This window comes from Augochlora pura, chromosome 6, assembly GCF_028453695.1.
Source record: "Augochlora pura isolate Apur16 chromosome 6, APUR_v2.2.1, whole genome shotgun sequence".
Lineage (NCBI taxonomy): Eukaryota > Metazoa > Arthropoda > Insecta > Hymenoptera > Halictidae > Augochlora > Augochlora pura.
The window spans coordinates 9985085-10005822 of NC_135777.1; the positions used below are offsets into that span (position 1 = coordinate 9985085).

Sequence of the window (20738 nt, forward strand, 5' to 3'; positions counted from 1 at the left end):
CGTCGGCTTCCTTTTGCTTCTCTCTGGAAGGGTCGATCCTTTGCGCGGCCTGTCGCCTTTGAAAAAACGGGGCTGGAAAGAAGGGGCTTTTAATCGGTTCGCTTGAGTTTACAAATATTTGCGGCCTTCGGAACGTTCATTTCACATTCGCCCACGCTGCGAAATCACTTCCGTGTCCTCGAGCGAGCTAAAACGCTCGTTAATGTCATACACCGGCAACGTAAACAGAATTATCGACGGCAAAAATTGAGTTGCGCGTATCTCGCAGTTCAATTTAATCACGGCAAAGTCGTTCGGCGTGATAACGATTTTTGTTCGACGAGGGAAAACGGAGGTCGCTGACGTTCGATAGTTTACGTCGAATATATATTTCTTTGAAATATATATGATGAATTAATTACACTGGACTGTATAATTGAAGCATCGTTAATTTTCGGTTGAGAACTTGTCGATCTTAGAACAGTTGTTATCCCGGTAAAAGTTATCAGAAAATTGTGAATCTTTTCGCAAATTAAAATTTAAAGTCTCTCCTTTGCGATACTATAGCCTAATTATTAATCCCTATTACTGTACTAGTTTAAATCTCAGGACATGTTCGTGATAACGAAACAGTACAATGCTTCGACTTATACTAAACTTATAATAAAAAAAATCGTAGCGACTTAACAAAGCCCCTAAATTTGACGATGTTATAAACAGCATGCTCAAGAAAAATTTTTTCGAGGAAATAATTATGAAGTAAAATAACATATTATTTTCAATGTACCCAGGTCTGGTTTCGTATCTTTTAACTTTAAAGAAAATTCTTGCGCAGTTTGAGAGTTTCAGAAATAAATAATTAGTGATCTACCGACCTTCGTGCAAGATAAAAATGCCCTGGAAATTTCAATAAACATTACATTTTTAAGATTTTCAACAGAAGCAATTTCTTGTCAAATTTATTCCCTACATTCACCGTTTTATATTACATCTAATCACTGTTTTCATTAATACATAAACGATTTTATAATCATAGACACCATCTTTAATTAATTTAAAATATTAGTGTGCACACTGCTCTATGCACATCAATCATAATCCAGTAGTGGGATCTATAGCATAATAAAGAAATTCAGAAAATACTATACACAATTTGTAATTTGAATAGAAAGAACGAAGCCTAATGAATGGTAGTCTAGAATCGATTAAAAATTGAAAGGATCATATATACCTTTCCCAGAGTTTGAGTCATCGTCGGTCTTCCCAGGTTCCTTGGGTGAAAGCTGTTCGAAGGCCAGACAAGTCACAATGTCTCCATTCGGACAAAGAACAGTAACCTTGCCGTCGTCGAAGTACACCAAAACGGTTCCATTTCTCAAGAACTTTCTACAAACTTCGTGGATCCCTTTAGCGCCGCTGCAACTATTTCTAATGTAGGATTGCCGAATGTAAAATGGATTCTGCTCGCTGTCCCCGACGACTGGTTCTATTAACAACCCTGACGGCCATGATCCTCGGAAATCGAATCCTCTGTTTGACCAATTGTTCGCGAAGCTGGCATCTGAATACGAAATAGAGGAGAATAATTAGGTAGAAAGCTGTTGACGTCGCGGGTCGCTACAAGATGAAGGAAATTTGAGAAAGAAAGGAAAAATATACTATAAGATACTATATATACAATACTATAAGAAAGAAAATAAAACATTCTACGGTTTTTCAGAGAGACCTGGAGAAAAATATTTCTAGTATATACAGTAATTAATACAGTAATTAATACAGTAATTTATTTCTGTATTAAATGTATATTTAATTTGTTATACAAATTAATATTATTATATTGTTACGGCGAATTGTCTAAATCAAGTCGCTTTGAAGTGATACTGCTCTGAAGTTAACAACCCCTAAAGAAATAACTGAATGTAAGAGTTGTCACGGAACCGTTGTGCCGACGGACAGCCAAACATCTTATCACAATGAACAGTATTATATTAGATATTTAGAGTATAATTGTAAATAGAATAAACAGTAAAATACAGCGACATGTAACGCGTGGAACCGATAAAACTCGCAACAATATAATATTTCATTTTTTTTTCTCCACACGTAAACGAAGTAAAAGAACAAAAACATATCATATGTCTTATTCGACAAATATAAAGTTGATTAACCCCTTGCCGTACCATTTTCTTTATAGTTACAGTGTTAAGCATCTTTTCGATTGTAATAATTTCTTACGAGAAAAAGAAAATTTGTATTCATTGTACGTCTACATTTACTACAATGATTAAATATTAATTACAAGAGAACAGAATTTGATTCCGACTTAAAAGAACGGAATGACAGTCATACTTAACTGGATATTACTAGAAATCTCTATCATGAGTCTGACTCGTTAAAGTACGGCAAGGGGTTAATTGGTTACCCTATAGTAACCCCCCCTGCTACCCTGTATTCCAATAAAAGTGAATTTTGAAAACCGGTCAGCGATGTCGCGAATACGATCAACTGAGGTTAGATACCGGAATCGTAGAAAATGCGAAACAATCTCACCGCTCGCGTTCGGCAATTTTTCGAAAGCCAGGACGATTCCCAGAGGACTGGTCAGGTGAAACACGTCCGAGAGTTCCGGCTTGTTTATCCGGCGGAATAAATGCAAGCTGTAGTCTCTAATGGTAACCGTGATACGTAAATCCTTGTTCTTGTAAATCCAATCATCCATTTCCACGTTAACCCGCGCACCGTCGGCCAAGAGGAACACGGTCTTGCGATTTTTTACGTGCACACGCAATATTCCGAGATCATAGCCAATGAATTCGTAACTATCTTCTTGCAGGTCGGTATAACGCGAGCGGCTCCTCTTCGAGATTCTGCTCACACTGTCCTCTACGTACGATTTCGTGTCTCTTTGCTTCTCCTTCTTCGCGTCGTCCGAGGTTTCCTCGACCATGGAAAATAAATCCACGTCTGCGCCAGAAATGTTTCTAAGTTATATAATTTTAGAGCAGCCCCCGTATATCGCGCGTTCCTTAAAAATAGGTAATCGTTGGTCGACACTTTGATGCAATAAATTACATTTACTGCTATTAATAAATTGTACTAATTATTTTTGAAATAGTTATCCAAAATTTTGCACTTTATATAAATATATTCACTCTTGGATTACCGTGTCATTCATATATTGGTGACGAATTCGTTTATATTTGAAAATTAATTGTTAATATATTATATTCTAATTTTATTAAGATCCTTAAAAGATAAGAAGGTAAAAAAGTAATTAATGTGTTAGAGCTCAATCCTAAAATTTTAATTTGATTAAATCGCGATCAGAAAGAATTGAAGTTTAGAGTAACTAGAGAAATGGATGAACTTTCATTGAAAGAAAGCAACAGTGTTAATAATGCGGATGAAGTAAAATTATTCCAAGAAGAAATTGTTATCAAAACTGAAGAATAACGTTACTGTATTCAAGTTTTCCTTATTTTCCGTCGTCGAGCGGATATTGATTTCCGCTTAGAGAGTCTCTCTTCTAGAGCAGAGTGCAGTTTGGTTTTATCTCCTCTAATTATTCCCTTCAGACAATCGCCGTTTTAATTAACCATGAAACAATAGATTCGCTCTACTGTTCGTTCGCATCAACGTGCAAATACTTGCAAAATAATAGTCACGTGTATAAATTATGTCTAATAAATTATGCTAAATAATTTAATACGGAATATTTTACGTTTTCACATGCTTCTTTTGTAGGATTATTTACCTTGAACTGATTACAGTAATTAGATCAGTGTACAAAAATTAACAAACAAAAACTGAATTAGCGTACTGGAAAATAGTAACTAGAAAAAATTTCGGTAACTGGCACAATCATTAACTTTTCATCTTTTCAGGGCACAGTAACTCGCTTAAAATCTGTTGTGACCATTTTGTTAAATATTTTGTGTTCTTTATTCAATTATGAAAGAATTCCTACGTATATAAAAGACATCGACCTATAATGTAAATGTTTCAAGAAATGCGATATAGATATAGAAAACTGTTCAATTTGTCGAAAACTTCGGAGGTTGCTTTAACCTCTTAGGCACAACGCGCCATTATGGTGGTTTTTGCGGATGTTTCGCGTTTTACTCAATTGTATTATTAGTTATTAAAGTAAAGGTGTATATATACAATACACTAAGAAAAATATATACAGCTATTACTATATACATATATAGATATAATAAAAAATATATGTATTAAAAAAAATGGTAATTTACTTATGAAAAACATTCGTGCAAAATTCAGCTGTGCCTAAGAGTGTTAATGGCCCCAGTAATTGACACGCTTGCTCTAATTGATATTATCATCTTCACGTTTGCTCGCAATTTATACTATTCTGATCGACAATTCAATCAAAATTGGTCAATCTTATACAGGGTGGTCCACACCATTGTTACGAGTCATAGCTCCATTATTATTGCATTTATAAAAATATGCCAAAGGAGAAAGTTAAATGTTTCGAAGAGCACTGCATCTGTAGACCTTTAAATTTTTTTTAGATACAGCAGTGCATCAATTATTCTGTTCATTCTACATAAAAAATGATTAGGGTACCATGGCAAAAGAATTATTAGATCTCGAGATATTTTCAAAAAATGTCTCTGATAAAAAAAGACATCCAAACCGTCGACAATTATCACGACAATTGTTTTTCAAATTGAATAACAGTTTGCAACACTATGGTGCATTTGAAAACAACAAAGTGAACATACAATATTCAATAAAGATATTTTTTGAAAATATCTCGAGATCTAATCATTTTTTTGCCATGCTACTCTAATAATTTTTTACGTAGAATAAACAGAAGAAACGATCTGTGTTAAAAAAACTATGCATTTCTATTTTGTTGGAAATGGGACCCTAAGCACGTAGTCCCCATGCATTGCGATACGTGGCTTTTGGCCAACCATAATGAGGAGATAACTTCTGCACATTGAAGAGACGACCTCCTTCTCTGTGCGTCCGTCTCCGAGTGATGTCGTCTGTTGTGCGAGTTCCGCAGTTTTTAGAAACATGTTGTAACAATGAATGTATAACATAGTGTTTAAGTCTTTCCCGCGATCCTACACCTCCGAGTCAAATCTCTACATATTTAAAGAAATGATGCAATTGTTAATTGCATATGCACTGCTGCATATAAAAAAAATTTAAAGGCCTACAGATGTAGTGCTCCTCGAACCATTTATCTTTCTTCTTTGGCATTTTTTCATAAATGCAATAATAACGAAGTTATGACTCGTAACAATCGCATGAACCACCCTGTATAGAAAACAGCAACGAACCTGCTTTCCGGGCGGCAAAGTCCTTGGCCTTGAGGGACCAAGGCATAATGAAGTCGTCGTCGGTAAATAGCAGCCGGCCATCGTCGAGCTCCGACGCCTTCTTCATCAATCTTTTCAGCGACTCGTTAGTCAGCGCTCTGTACCTCTCTTCTTCCCAGTCTATCCAATCCTGTTCCTCGGGCACTACGTACTCGCAGAAGTCACGGAGTCGCACCGGTGTCCGAATTCTGGACAGCCCGAGTTCCTCGTGCACTCCGTTAGATCGCCACTGATCGCCGAAACGCAGCAGCACGGAGTCGGTCGGCTCGAAGTAGACCGTGTTGTAGATGTCGTACGTGCTCAGACACTGTTGCACGCGTTGCACAAAAATGGATCTCGGCAGCAGCTCCACGTCGTTGAACTCGTCCAGTCCTCCGTTCTTCCTGTATCCGAAGTTGAAGACGTTCTCCGCCAAGTATCCGGGGACCAACATCTCCCGCGGGTCTATGATGTGAAACAACGGGGCGCAGTCGACGATGAACGGCAAGACTTTGCCGTAGTCTATGCTGCCGTCGCTGTAGAAATGTATACGCTCGTCGAACCTCGACGTGAAACTCGGGACCGACTTGCTCCGCTCTATCGGCGAATGTTTAATACTTAAAAGACCCGCCAGTTTGTCTTCTTCCGAGCTACTTTCCGCGACCCCTCCCGACCCGAATATCATCCTATCGAACATTAATATGTGCAAACAGTGGCAGACTTCCTCGTTGCTCGCCTCCGCGCCCATGTGTCTGCGGATTCCGTCGATGTGGCACGAATACTCGTCGCGTTTCTCCGCGGTGATTTCGTGTTTTCCGTGGAGGTCCATGATACTCGGATGCCAAAATATGGACAGGATCTTCTCGACAAGGTTGCTCTGGTCCAGCGAGTTTGAACAGTCGTGGAAAAGACTGACGGTTTTGTTCAGGACATCCTCGCGGAGGACTAATTCGATGCTGGTCACGGGCTCTTCTCGGACATTCTCTTCTTCGTCCAGACCGTATTGCACGTTCAGCTTCCGTATCTTCTCGTCGACGTGCGTGTCTTGTAAACTCGCAGCGTCCACGTGTGTTTCGACGTGCGTCTCCCTCGTGTCCTTTGATTCATCGGTTTCGAGAGACGTGCAACAGAAATGAGAAAGATCGAAGTCACCTCAGATAATCTTTTCTTTTAGAATGTATACTTATGTTGATTATTGATACGTAGATTGAAAATAGAGTGACAAGTAGAGTAGAGATAGCGAAACTGGCTACTGACGATTTAATTAAAAATCAAGGTTTAGTTAAAGGTATAGACCATTTTCAGTATTATTACAAAGAAACGAGTAAGCCATGTTACGCATGATATAAATTGCTTAGACACTTCATCGCGTTTGAAAACAGATATCGTTCAAACCAGTATAACCTAAATGGCTCGTTAGCAAGTGTTAATTTCGTTGGGAATTGTGCATGTTTCTGTAGAGCAGAATTTCAAGATCTGAATTATATGATCTGGCAGTGCCCAGAATATGAAGAGCAGCGTACAATTCTAGTAAATCATCTCCTTAAGCACAGCTAATGCACACCATTTTGTCTTAGCTACTTCCTAGCTAAACCCGACATTAAAAGCCTTAAAATTATATATCACTTTGCGATAAAATGTAACATAAGAATTTAATTATTCATAACTATTGTATATATTATAACATACAAAATTGTAGTCTGCTGTATAAGCCTCGCGCGATTGAAGGCAATAATAATAAATAAATAATATACAACGCCTGTTTATTATTTATGTAATAAAAATAAAGATTATTTAAACACTTTACAAAAGTATTGGGGGTTTCATTGTTAGATCGAAAGTGAATTAGACTTCGTGACAATTTTGCTTTATATTTTCATTTCAAACAATCTTTAAGTAATGAAACCGACTGTAATATAAAGTTTCATATTTTTATAACTAGAATACGTTCGTAAGATCACAAAACTCTAGCACCTCCGCCATAATTGTATCTAACCCGATATCGAAACAGTTATGGAGAAACAGACTACTCTGCGCGTAAATGATCTACAATTATAGCGACGAATTAACATCGAAGAAAGATGGAGCAATTGCACCCCAACAAACTTCGTTGGATGTATGTAGCTTTGCTCTATCCTACCACAGCAACGATAGATCTAGAAAACAAGAATTCTGGGACAATCAATTGTCGGAGTCCATCGCGGAATACGAAACACCGCAAACGAAGCTTACTGTCTGACCATCGGGAACGCCGGTTTCCTCGATCTCCCTCTCGATCGCGTTTCTGCCGTCGTTCGCATCGATTTGCGCCAGAATGGCGAACAGTATGAGCGGTAGGGAAATACATTCCTGCGGGACAGCGTCTAACAGCGCCCTATACGTCTCCGTGTCGCATCTCCTCGGTGCATCGTCGGCTATGCCCGTCTCGATCCTGGTGCTCTTCAAATAATTCCCGTGTTGTCGATGAAGATCATAGAGATCGTACATGAAATACGAAACCCGATCGTACAGATCCTTCTTGAGATGTTCGTATTCGTCGTCGCGGAAAACCTCGGGCAGCTTCGGCGGACGGAAAAGCAGGATTGCGACGTCGAGCAGCGCCGGATGCGTTTCCGGATTCATCGTTCGGGTCTCGATCGTCGACCAGAACCGGTACAGATCGACTATGCTGCTGTGATATATACCGAAACGGTTCGTGCTCCGGGTCTTCTCCAGCTCGTCGACGGTCCCGCAGGCCGCCAGCCGATCCAAATCACGGTCAGATCTCTTCAGCCGCATCACGAAGCTCAGCGGCACCGCCGCGTTTATTAAATGTTCAGGAAGATCCGGATCGTGGAATCCTGTCAGAATTATGTACAGATTCGGGCCGTCGAGGGGCGCGTCGTCCACGTACACCGTGTCCCGCCATTCCTCCCCTCGTTTACGCAGCCTCGTGATCGCTTTGTTGTTCAGCTTTGCGGCGTTGAACGACTTCGACCCCGGCTGACCTAGTTTTCAATCTAATTAGCGCTTTTCGAGCAGCAAGCTTTCTCGGCGTTGCAACAATGTTCCATGTTTACAACGGCAGCGGTGCCACCACCATTATTCGAACCTTCGATATCAGAATTCTCAATTAGGATCGTCGTGATCGAGAGCAACTGTTTCACTTTGGACTGCGATCGCGCAAAAACCGTGGGTTCAAGACTGTTATGCTACAGCTTATAAACAACAGCGATTAAATAGACGTATTTGCAGGCAATGGCCATGGTATTCGAAACAAGCTTTCATAAACTGTTTATCTAATTTGCTGATTTTCTGTCAATCAGATTATATGTTTCTGCTTCGTTATGTAGAAATAGGTGTTTACCTTTATATGTATACGAATAAATCAAATCAAAGTAAATTAAATTAAATTTCAGTTAAAGATCATTTCAACGTCAAGTCGTTACACATGTCGGAATGTATTTTAACGTTATCTACACGATGTCATGAAAAAAGTATGCATTATTGCAAAAGTATGCAAAACTACTTTTCCCATCGTATTCGTTTCTTGATACCAGTTAAGGTTTTGTCAAGGTTATAAAATTTTCCAATGAAAAGTAAAATAATTTATCGGTAGCGATAAATGTAAGTCTTCAGAATTACACGCGGTCCTTAGTGCCTTTGTTTTTCACGAATGTCATTACAAATTTTTACTAACTTAATATAAAAGAACGTTAAATGTCGCTCAATGTTACATTTAAAATGATTAAGTGAAGCCCCTGCTACCCAGAAGAAAATGGCAAAATAATATAACTATCGGATTTATAAGAATTAACACTTTTGTCGCTGCCAACAAGAAAAAAAGAAAGACAAGATATTCTTTGGAAAACATAGCACAGTTCCGTGCAATTCTCGAACTTAGAATCTGTTGCATTTCTACCCCAGTCAGCCACGGTCTGCATGATCCTGTACTCTTCGTCAATTTCGTGTTCCAGCTCAGCCATCCTCTTCACAATGCCGATGGTCTCTTCTTTGATTCGATAGATCAGATACTTGATAACTTGTGCCACCAGCCAAGCTGGCAACGTAGCGTTCTCCTCGATTAAGTACTTGCTGGCGAAGTGACAAACACCCTGGACAATTGGGCATTTGTCTAGGCTTGGCTTCGACAACATTTTCACGCTGCAGATCATTTTTTGGTAGCTCAGCGAGTAGATGGCTTTCCGTTTGCCCTCTTCCACGGCGGTGTTAAAGAGTGACACGCACCTGGAGTGTTCGGTGGTCGTTTCTACCATCATCGTCACGATGCACCGCCAGTTGTCGTCGTTGATGGATATCGCGTCTAATTCGGCACGCCATGAGTTCTCGTCCAGCGTTCTTGACTCTTTCGCTAGTGCCTGAATCTTTGGCGCACCTTTTCTCTTTTTCATGATAGGCTAACTTTGACGTGACAACCTGAAACACCTGTTCCGACTCGTGCCTGCCGTACGGTGTCGAGTCGAGAAACAAGCGACGGGGTTCGAAAAGCGGTTCTTCATTTGCGGCAACGTCATCGTTCTTAAAAGGTTCTTCGAAGGATATTTATTAGGTTGGTAAGAAAATAATGTCGGTTTCCAAACGATATCTTTAACACGTTCGTCGCCGCGTCACCCATACAGATATGGGTGTCACCCAGAGGTGACATTAATTTCTGACCAATTTTGAAAATTTATTTTTATTGCAATATATTCAAGCAAAATGAATTCGACTATAATTTTTTGAATGCGAAAGAGTTCTAATGTCATCCCCTATGATAAATGTGAACTTTTTAGTTTTATTTTAATTAATTAAATTGCTTTAATTATGTGGGGATTTTAGTGACTAATTGTCGGCGGCGAACGTGTTAAATCGACATATCATAAATCGGAATAAGTTTTTTTAATCAAAATAAGATCCATTATAATCTACACATTTTTGCCAATAAATTGACAGTTTTTTAATTCCAGTAGCGTAAAATTCTGTTGTTCTGGGGTTGATAAATTCTTCGAACGAATATTACAGGAACTTGCTTGGTATCCATTACGAAGACAATAACTTCAAGTGAGCACTAATTAACAGTAAAAACAAAAACGTACCTATCAGAATGGAGCACGACATCTGGCACTGTAAGATGACAGTGGAAGGTAAACAGAAAAAAGTGAATTGTTATCCCAACACATGCGTCAAAGTTCGAAAGTTCGAAAACCGACATTAATTTCTTACCAACCTAATAAAACAAAAGAATATGTACTTCGGAAATTATTTTTTGATAATAATTCTTCGGAAATTATTTAAAAATATAATTTACAAAAATAATTCTTTGCAGATTCTTTTAAAGAGAATTTTTTATCATTCAAAGGTCATTTTTAAAAAAATCGGATATTATTTCAATCTGAAAACTAAAGTTAAACCTACGTTAAACTCAGTAAATGCAATTTGGTAGTTCGTGTAATAGAATCACAAATTATTTATATGCATTTGTTGGAAAATCGAATTATTTGAGATTGTCTTTAACCTCTTAGGCATGACACGCCATTATAGTGGCTTTTGTGAATGTTTCGTGCTTTATTCAATTAATTTATTAATTATGAAAGTAAACGATTAAAGTAAAAGTGTGTATGTACAATACACCAAAGAAATAATATACGTAATTAATACTATATATAGCTATACGAAAAAAGTATATATTAAGAAAAATTGACCGCTTGACAAAAGCAGATTGATTTTGTTGTGAGGGAAGAGATAAATTCCAGAAAGAGACAAATGATTATCTAAGGGATAATTATCGATTCAGAGGGATAAAATTTAGGAGAGAAGTTAGCTACCTTATCGACTTAGAAATTCGAGAATGATTATAGCGCTGCGATCATCCAGTCAACGACAAGGTGAAGAACTATTCATTGAATTAATATTGAAAAGCAAGAAGAAAATATAATTGCTGTTAAAAATCGATGAATTAGAAACAATGCTCGAATAAAAAAATTATAACAGAACAATCGAACCAAATACAAGAACCGCATTAGCTCGAATATATTTTTTAACCACCCTTTGAATTTATATATACAGACAAATGGATGAATTATTAAAGGAATATTGTTAACGTAGCATAAATCTTATGTCTAATTCTAAATCTTTTGTTTTACATAACAATCTCTCTTTTACATAACAGTCTCTTCAATATTTCGTTAATTATGATAGTTTCTAATATTCAGAAAATAAATATCATTATGCACCAATGAATATTACATAAGCAGGTGAACGGAACGGTATTCCCGATTGGCAATCGAGTTTATTACCTTTGGTTTTGAGTAGGTTTCTAGATCAAGTGTCACATTTGTATACGTTTAGGTACATACTAATATACGGATATCTATTTACCGATAGATGTTCGTTAAGCCCTATGTACGATTCAATAACATTTCATTGAGTACACGGATAACGAGGTTTGATATCGAGCCAATCATGTTTCGCGGTTTCCGTACTTCATTTCACACTGCTTCTCAATATAACTACGATATCGTTCCTTCGAATTTACCAGCCATTCGCGTTTAAGGTTTCTTATTAATTGGTAAACATGTTTACTCACGATATTCAATTGCGGGATAAAATTCGTTCTCATTTTCTTAAACAAAAATCGAACATTGCATTGAACTGTTGTTATTGTTCGAAAATAACAAGAAGAAAATTCGAAACTGTTACTTCCTCCGGAAATAAAAAGAAAATTAATGTTCTACTCGCTCGTATAAAATTCGGCAGATAAAATTGTAAAACGCAACTTTAACAACTACCGATCTCGATAGTATAATTAATTATTCATAAATTAATCCTATAATTTAAAAAGACCCGAACGCAATTTCAAAAATTGATCCCGTTTTAAAGAATGCAGAATTAAATGCACGTCCGTCCAGTTCAGATCCATTGTCCATACAAAATTTATTTAGTCCAATTTCATTGTAAAATCGCGTCACGTTTGGCTGTAATCCAGAACACAGTGTCAAGCAAACATCACGTAATTTACTGGGATTTTGTCAGTAAAACGTATATTCGCTTTTTGGATCCTTGCATTCCTCCAATTATTGAATTCCTCTGGAATCCCATAGGGAACACATGTTGGCAGAACATGGCGGAAAACATTCCAGAAAAATTGTTAGTTATCTTATCAGCTCGAATAATAAAGTATAAGGGGCAACCTCGATTTATGAACTAGTTTTATATTGTATTTACAACGATAACAATTGAACGCGAAACAGTCAAGAACATTTAAAGAATTTAAAATGAAATATGATAAAATATTTATAATAAAATGCTTCTCTGTTACAATAATTTATTATTTGAAATTTTCATGACAAATCAGACTGGTTAAGGTACAACAAAGTATTACGGAAAGAAACGTCTATATTTTGCAATTGACACTAAACCTACGACGGTAGTAAAAATGACCAGTTTATGTATTTTACTTAAAAATTGTTGAAATTATTGAGATTGTTCAAGTTTTATTTACTTTAAAATTGTTTATATTTTATGAATTACATATTAAAATTGTTGAAACTTCGTATATTTTAAAATCGTAAAATTTATAAAAACCCTTCTATAGGAAACAATTGCAGAAATTGTAGAGACTATGTAAAACGGCAAGAAATCTAAATATACTTCAGTCTTGCCATGCATAAAAATCCCGCGTCTAACGATAGGTACTTAAAAAACTATAGTTACATTGAAATGTGTTATTATTTTATCAGGGAACCGGTAAAGCAGTAACATTTCCATCGCGAGGCTCACCTGACCATTGCAAACGATTGACGGTCAAGCCTTTTCCTCGGCAGTCGGTTCAACCATAAAGGCAGCCGAAATCGTTCTATTTGTTCGACTATGTAATTTCATTGTAGCCGGATAGAATGTTTTCTCACATGATTAAACAGCATTGGTCGCCGTAAACCGCGGCGGTGAACGTGTCGATCACGCGAAACCCCGAATTAAAAGGAAAAACGGGTGCGGCGCGGCGCGGCACGGCGGAGCCGCAATCATTCGGTTGTTAATCCTCACGGTCCCGATCCAAATGACCTCTCACTTGAACGCGGGCTGGCGGTAATTTCGTGGCACCGGTTGCGTAACTTGTTAGGTTTGATATCTATCGCGATGGCCCCCTCCGGTTACAAATTACGACGCCAGTTGCGAGTGGGTCAAGACTCGCGAACCCGCGATAAAATACTGCATTCATTAATTAATTCGCCGGTGAAATATCGCGACGATGTGTCACGCTGGAAGTTGCCCCGAATCTCGCGACAGTTTTGTTAATGGACAGCGTTCCCCCGCGTAACTACCGTTGCTCGCGGATCCATTAAACAGCTCGCGAGCTCCGGGAATTAAATGAAAAGAATACACTGTCTTCCGACCCCGAAGCCGCCGGGACTCGGCCCGCTCGTAACGATTATGAAAACGTATCGCAGGTGCTGCGATATGCTCGCGCCTGAAAAAAGAAACGCCTAGAGGATATACCGACGCCGGTGCCGCGTCGGCTCTTCGTCGCAATCATGATTAGAAACCTCGGATTTCACCGTTCAACTCGCTTCTTCCCGATATACAATGCTCAGATGCTTGGAAGATTTTTATGAGGCGAGCCTCTTCGTCGTCTTCCTCGCACAATTTAACAGTTCACCAATCGGTAGGCTATGAATCGTCTTTTTACCAAGGCAACCAATAATTTATTATCTATGTGTCTTATCTCCTCAAGCTCCCATATTATTACATAATTATTTAAATATATTAGATACCTTTCGCGATGAATAAAACAAAAATAAAATATATATCGCTTAAAGGTAATGTTATGGAAATATAAAAATGTTAATAGATTCAATTATTCTACAATGATATTTATGGTCGAAAACCCGGTCGGTAAAGTGTTAATCTTTAGTCTATCGGCATGATACCATATGGAGCCACTAACGTTGAATATTTAGGGTTCCAATTACCGCGGTTCTACGAAAGACCGTTACATACATTTATTTTAATGGCAATATCAATAATATGACAAAGAATTATGAGCAACAAAATTTTAATATAACATTTAACATTATATTAAGTGAATGAAATCATTTGAGTACTCTATTAGTTTATTGCAACAAAATTTGTTAAATGTAATAGTTGTCTGCATTTAAATTTCGCTTTCACTTACACCAATATGGTTAAGAAAGTTAATTTATGTGAATGGTTATAATTTTAAATAGTTAGCTTTTAGTCGATCAAAACAGTGTTTTTATGTTGTAACAATCATTCGATTTTATAAAGGAAGTATAAAAATTAACATTTCTTGTATTGTTTTAGAATAAATGCAATATGTAACTAGCGCATGTTTTTAAACTCTTAACATTTTTATTAACAACTCTCCATAATTATTATGTACAATGTGTAATTATTGTGCAGTCATAAAACGATCGTAAATCTAATATAACACGCTGTAGCAATTAAGACATAATATTATACGTTACTACATTAGTAACGTATACTACATTGTAGTACTACATTAATCCTATAATGCAGGCTTGAACAACAGAAGTGATGCAAACATCTTAAATGGCATAGTTCTAGATCCCTTAAATTACTATATTATTTCGATAAACAATTTGATTTCCTCTAAATATGACATAACATTGATATAAATATGACATAGCGTTGCTGTTTGTTTAGCGTTATCGCTACCTCATTATTATTTTCTGAAATTTCTATATTATCGAGTTTAGTTTCGCAGAGGATTACATTTTTTGTTTATTTTATAATTAATTATCGAGTTTATTGTGTAACTCGTTTTACAAATCACTGATTAGATAGTTAGAATTGAAAAGATTTTTTATCGCCTTGATTATGTTGAGATTGTCAATAGAAATTATCCAGAGATTTTCTTTTTCAATTTTTAACTTTCCAATTGCGAGAAGAACAATACATATAATACAGGATTCTATTGGAAGTGTGACGGGATTGATTTTTCTGTCACTAACAACGATTTCATTGGTTGTTTCGTCAGCATTTACTTTAATAAATATATAACTGACTATTTGATTATGTGATTTGATCTTTAAGTAAATTAATTATGACTTATGAAAAGAATTAATTATGACTTAGAAATATCCAATTTTTTCAAGATTTTGTCTATTCTAGCAGTGAGAAGAACGCTGCGATTTCTGTAGCAAAACTTTTCAGCGTAATTATTAAAAATAATTTGATGAATTTGATTATATCAAGATTAGTCGCCAATTTATCTATACACGCCATGTATATTCTCCAGTAGATTGTAAGATAGTTGCATCCAGTAGATGTAAGATATTTAGATTATAAACGTGTATCTACTTTTAATAAAAGTGCTTTTAATGAAAGTGTTCTTAGTCAATGATTATGTGTCTCAAAAGAAACGAGTCTCGTAATAGTAATCACGTTTACCCTACGTTTCGCATTTTTTTCACAGTTCTTCCAAAGGACCGGTGAAGATTGCGATAGAGCATGGTCGCGAAGTAAACGCTCTTTTATCGAAAAGATCATCGTCTGGTCATTAGTTTGGACGATCTGGCTTCTACCGTAATATAAAATTCGTGTTTACGTAAAAGACGGCGGACAAGTACAGATTGCGAGTCCGTGGAAGTTCGATTGCGCGTTAGGACTCGAGCTCCGATATTTACTCTCGAGCGATAAGCATATTTCGGCGATGAAAGAACAGCAGCCGTCGGCCCCCCGGCGAAAGCAGAAGAGGGAAACTCGAGCGTTTATTCGCAGTGGCAGCGGCTCTCGCCGAGAATATTTCGCTCGGAACGTCCCGGAAAGTTCGCGCAGGCTCTAACATATAAGATGATGGTAGCTGGATTGGATAAGAAGGGGTTCGGGAGAGGGAACGGGGGGGAAAGCCGGCGATGTCCTGGCCGAGGGAATCACGTGTCAGAGCCGAAATGAGGGTCGATGGGAGATCGGCGAATGGAAAAGAGAAACACGGACGGAAGTTTTGAAAAGGAACTGGCAACGGTCCAAGAGAAAAAAGGACGGCGCGGATCGCATTTACTCTGAAGAGCGCGAAACTCTCGAGCGGAGCAAACAAACCGTAGGAGGGTGAGCCTGTCTGCCGGTCCTGCTCTCTGTTTGCCCTCCCTTTCCGCGTCTACAAGCGAACCTGCCGCCGCCTGTGTGCAAAGTGTTATTGCGGGGGCGGAATGAGAACGATTACCTAAATACCTTTAGGCTCGTCACACATAAAGAAAGCTTTAGCCGCAGTTTATCACGCTGACTGCCAGTCGCTGCTCACACGAGGCCGACGCTTACCGTTACCCTGATCCAGCATTGATAAAAGACTGACGGAATAACCGGAAATCGAGATTACTCTTCGCCAGCACGAGACTCGTCAATTGTACCGTCAATTGGGTCGAGACGCTCCTGCAGAATATGACTAGGATACGAATCTTTTATTAAATGTCATTTAAACTATCAAAGACGTATAAAGAAAGTATTAATTAACGAAACTGCGAGAGAAATCGTGGTGCAAGCGGTTAACACACAGTCGGGGACACCTTTTAAAATGGTATTGATTTTTTAAAATTGGACTAAACAACTTGAACTATTTTTATATGACCGAAACACTCGTCACAATGAAGGTATGTATTACTGTAATGGCTGCAATGTCATTCCGAATAATAGCAAAATTAAAAAGAAGAATTTTAGTCATCGTCTAGTAGACTAGTCTCTGTATCATTTATACAAGTTTAAAGAGCGTCTACATGTGTGTATTTGTCCCTAACTGTACTTCTCGAGGTGAGTGTAGCTCAGCAGAGGAAAGCGAAGATTTGCTGCGGAATCGTTGAAAGGATCGTCCTCGACAAACTGATTATCGGCGACACGATTCACTGGCAGTGATTATGACAGGACGACCGGCGCAATTGTTCCCCGAAAGGTTCAATTCCTTGTCTGCGAAGTTTCCAGAGTCCTTTCGATCGAGGTCGCGGTAGGGAGTCGCAAGTGCTCTCAAGACTGTCGCATACCGGGTCGAACCTGTAAACAAGCAAACTTACGTGCCACGTGGAAATTCTCAGATAAATTGAAGCAGAGTCGAATCGAGTCGAGACTCGGCGCTCTCAGATCAGAGACCCGGTCGCCATGCCGCCTGTTTGCCGTTGCTAGCTAGCTGTTTAATTTCTGGAAGATCTCGCCGCCGGCAAAACTTCCGGTGCAGCGCGCTTTCATCCGGAAGCCTGAAGTCTGGCGTCGCGTGCATCCGCGAGCATTTGGTAGCGAGAGGGAACGCAATCTTCCCGATAAGAACTCGCCTCACGTCGCTGATCGAAGATATCGGCCCCATTCGCTTGTTGTGGGCCAATTAGATCCAGCTGAATATGTTTAACAGATTTTCTATATTTTGTGTATTGAAATATATTTGATATTGTATAGGATGGTTTAACATGATGAAAAACAACACTCATTCATGAACGACATGTCTGTGATTGCATTTGTTAAATTCTGAATTTAACACTGGAACTACCAAACCAGTCGAAAAGACTGATTTCTAATTTTTTCTTTCATAGTTACCGGAATTATGAAGATTTTTCTGTCAGAAATGTATTTATAAACGTCTTCACTGAAAGATATGATAAAATAGAAATCGTACGATGTTCGAGAAAATCCAATCTTGTCATTGTAAAACAATTTACATTAGTAATGTTCTGTGCACAATAATATCCAATTTATAAATCTTAGAGATCAATACATAGTTGGAGAGATATTTTATTCCGATAATCTCTTATGTCATCCAAACACAAGTTGAGTTGAACACACATATGGTTTATCGTGATGAACGTGACACGCGCTACAGACTTACTGTTGGACAGTAATTGATAGAATTTTTGTGTATCTAATAAATATTAATAATGTTGAAATTTAATTTTAGCGAGCTCCGTTCACATGGATTATTAATAATAATAATATTTATTTATTTTCAGCCTCACAGCCAAGAAATTGGACTTGGTTTACAAAAACCTAACTCTACATTGCTATCTTAACCTTTCATTCATTATATACATTCTCATTCACACTCTTATCTCTTATACCTACTAAAAACCGTCTCTGACTAAAGAACCGTTTCTACCATCTACCCACCCCCCTCTATTACACCTGCTATGCCTTTGATTTATCTTTCGCTTCTTACCCTAAAATCCTAATAAAGCTCTCTCCTTTGCCCTTTCTTTTTTCTTTCTCTCTACCTTGCCCGGCCATTCCTCCACCTTCTCGTTCTTTCTACCGCTTACTACCTCCTCGATCACCACTCCTCTTCCCGTTTCCTTGCAATCTCTTACGAGATGCTCCAATGTACCAAACTTCTCCCCACACAGGTCACAGTTTCTTTCTTCTTCTTTCTCCCAATACCTGTTCCACCTTTCCATATTTCCACATCTCGCTCTCGCTACTAATTTCTGACATCCTCCTTTACCTTCCCTCCTCAGGTACTCTGGGAGATCCCAGATTCTTATTTTCTGGTACCGCGGGTTAAATTTGGACTGTGCCGCTTTGCGGAATTGCTTCTGCTGCTGTACCTCTACATCTCTATTTCTCAACCTTCAGCCCACAACTTCCCCACTATCCCTCAACCGATTTATACCTTCCTGACTCCATCCGTTCCTCTTAAAATATTCCTCCCTTTCCATTCTGCTTTTGGTTTTCAACTCTTCATTTCTCTCTTTTTCCTTCAAACACTCTGCAACAATCCTTCTTTCACCACCTCTCTTCAAATTCTCCTCAAACCTTATAGCCCTATGCCCTGTACACGCGCTAACTTTCACTCTCTTTGTTTTCTCGAGCACTATGTAACTTGACGTACTAACATCCAGACCCAGTGTCCACTTTATGTACCTTAAGTGTACCCGCTCTACTGCTTCTCTCTCCCTGTACTCCCATAATTCCACTCCGTATAATAACACACCCAGCACCAACATATCAAATAGGAACATTCTCATGCGAAAATTATCTTTAAATATCCGCTCCCCAATGCCGCATGCCTGGTTCAGAACGACATTGGCTCTCTTCGTTCTCTCCTGTATATGCCTATCCATATTGCCGTTCCTTTGGAATGTTATCCCCAGATAACAAAATTCCCTTACCACTTCTATCTCCTTTCCCTTCCATTTCCATTGCGTTTCCTTGGTCTTGCCTCCCCCCTTCCGGAGTATCATCACTTTCGTTTTCTCCACATTCAGTCTCAATCCTTTCTTATCCAGATAATTCTCAAATCTCTTAATCATCCCTTTTAACTCCTACTCTCTCCTCGCTAGCAGCACCACATCGTCTGCATATGCCAGAGTCCAAAATCTCAGATTCCCCGCGTCGACCTCCCCCCCAAATTGCCTTTCCTCATGCACTCTTCCATATCCGCCAAGAAAATAGTGTACAGTGATGGACTGAGCGGGCACCCTGTCTCAATCCCTCGCCTGTCCAGAACTCTTCAGACACTCCATCGCTTGTCTTCACCACATTTCTTGTTTCTGTGTATATTTCTTTTATCCTTTCTATTAGTCCTTTCCTCACACCCCTCTCTGCCAAGGCTTCCCAGAACTTACCTCTCTTCACTGCGTCGAAAGCAGCTTCCAAATCTACGAACAGTGCGTACACCTTTCTTTTATTTTTCAGTGTTTTTCTTTCTGCCACATGATGTAGTATGTACCCATTGTCGATCGTCCCTCTATGTTTCCGAAACCGCGATTGTGTATCTGGTAAAATGCCCTTCTGTTCCACATCCTTCCTCAGTCTTTCATTTAATATCGCTGCGTAATTTATACGCTTATTTTATACGCTGTGCACAGGAGGCTTATACCTCGATAGTTCTCAGGTACTTCTGCGTTGCCTTTTTTATAATTCGCCATGATACCCGCTCTTTTCCAATCTTCCGGGAAGCCTTCTCCGTTCCAGACCTTCTTTATCAGTTCTTTGAGCTTCTTCCTTGTCGGACCTTCGCTATACTTCCGATTCTGTTTGGTACACTCCCTATCCCACCAACATTTTTGCCCTATTTTCCATTTCCGTGTCACTATCTCCTTCTTTTTCATCGTCATGTTTACCACTAATTTCAGCCATTGCCATTCCTCAAATATTCCAATTCCATACTATACCACCCGTTCGTTTTTTGCCACTACTTCCTTGCTCCAACACACTACTTCCTTCTCCAATTCCCCTTCCTTTGCTTGTCTTTTCCCTGCTAGTACCTCTATTACCAAACACAGAGGCTGATGATCTGACTCAATGCTGTGCCCCATCCAGAATTTTTCCGCTCTTTCCCAACCTATCTCATTCACAATTACGTAATCTATCACTGATGCACCTCTTTTTTCTGTACACGTATACTCTCCTTCTTCGTCTCCTTGTACAATGCCATTCAAATGACCAGAATTAACCACTAGGATGACCAGAAGGGACCACAAGGATGACCAG

General features: G+C 38.6%; 2 protein-coding genes across 2 annotated transcripts; both read right to left on the reverse strand.

Annotated features, from left to right (window-relative positions):
* Nucleotides 1–1071: 1071 nt before the first annotated feature.
* LOC144470946 (uncharacterized) lies at nucleotides 1072–9706 on the reverse strand. The gene is made up of 6 exons (XM_078182549.1): nucleotides 9217–9706; nucleotides 7548–8302; nucleotides 5298–6411; nucleotides 2530–2943; nucleotides 1211–1540; nucleotides 1072–1091 (listed from the first exon to the last, which is right to left on the reverse strand). The coding sequence occupies exons 1-6, from the start codon at nucleotides 9704–9706 to the stop codon at nucleotides 1072–1074; spliced, it is 3123 nt and encodes a 1040-aa protein (XP_078038675.1).
* Nucleotides 9707–19664: 9958 nt separating this feature from the next.
* On the reverse strand, nucleotides 19665–20362 carry LOC144470949 (uncharacterized). The gene is made up of 2 exons (XM_078182558.1): nucleotides 20125–20362; nucleotides 19665–20074 (listed from the first exon to the last, which is right to left on the reverse strand). Exons 1-2 carry the CDS (start codon nucleotides 20360–20362, stop codon nucleotides 19665–19667), a joined length of 648 nt encoding a protein of 215 aa, XP_078038684.1.
* Between the last annotated feature and the right edge of the window lie 376 nt (nucleotides 20363–20738).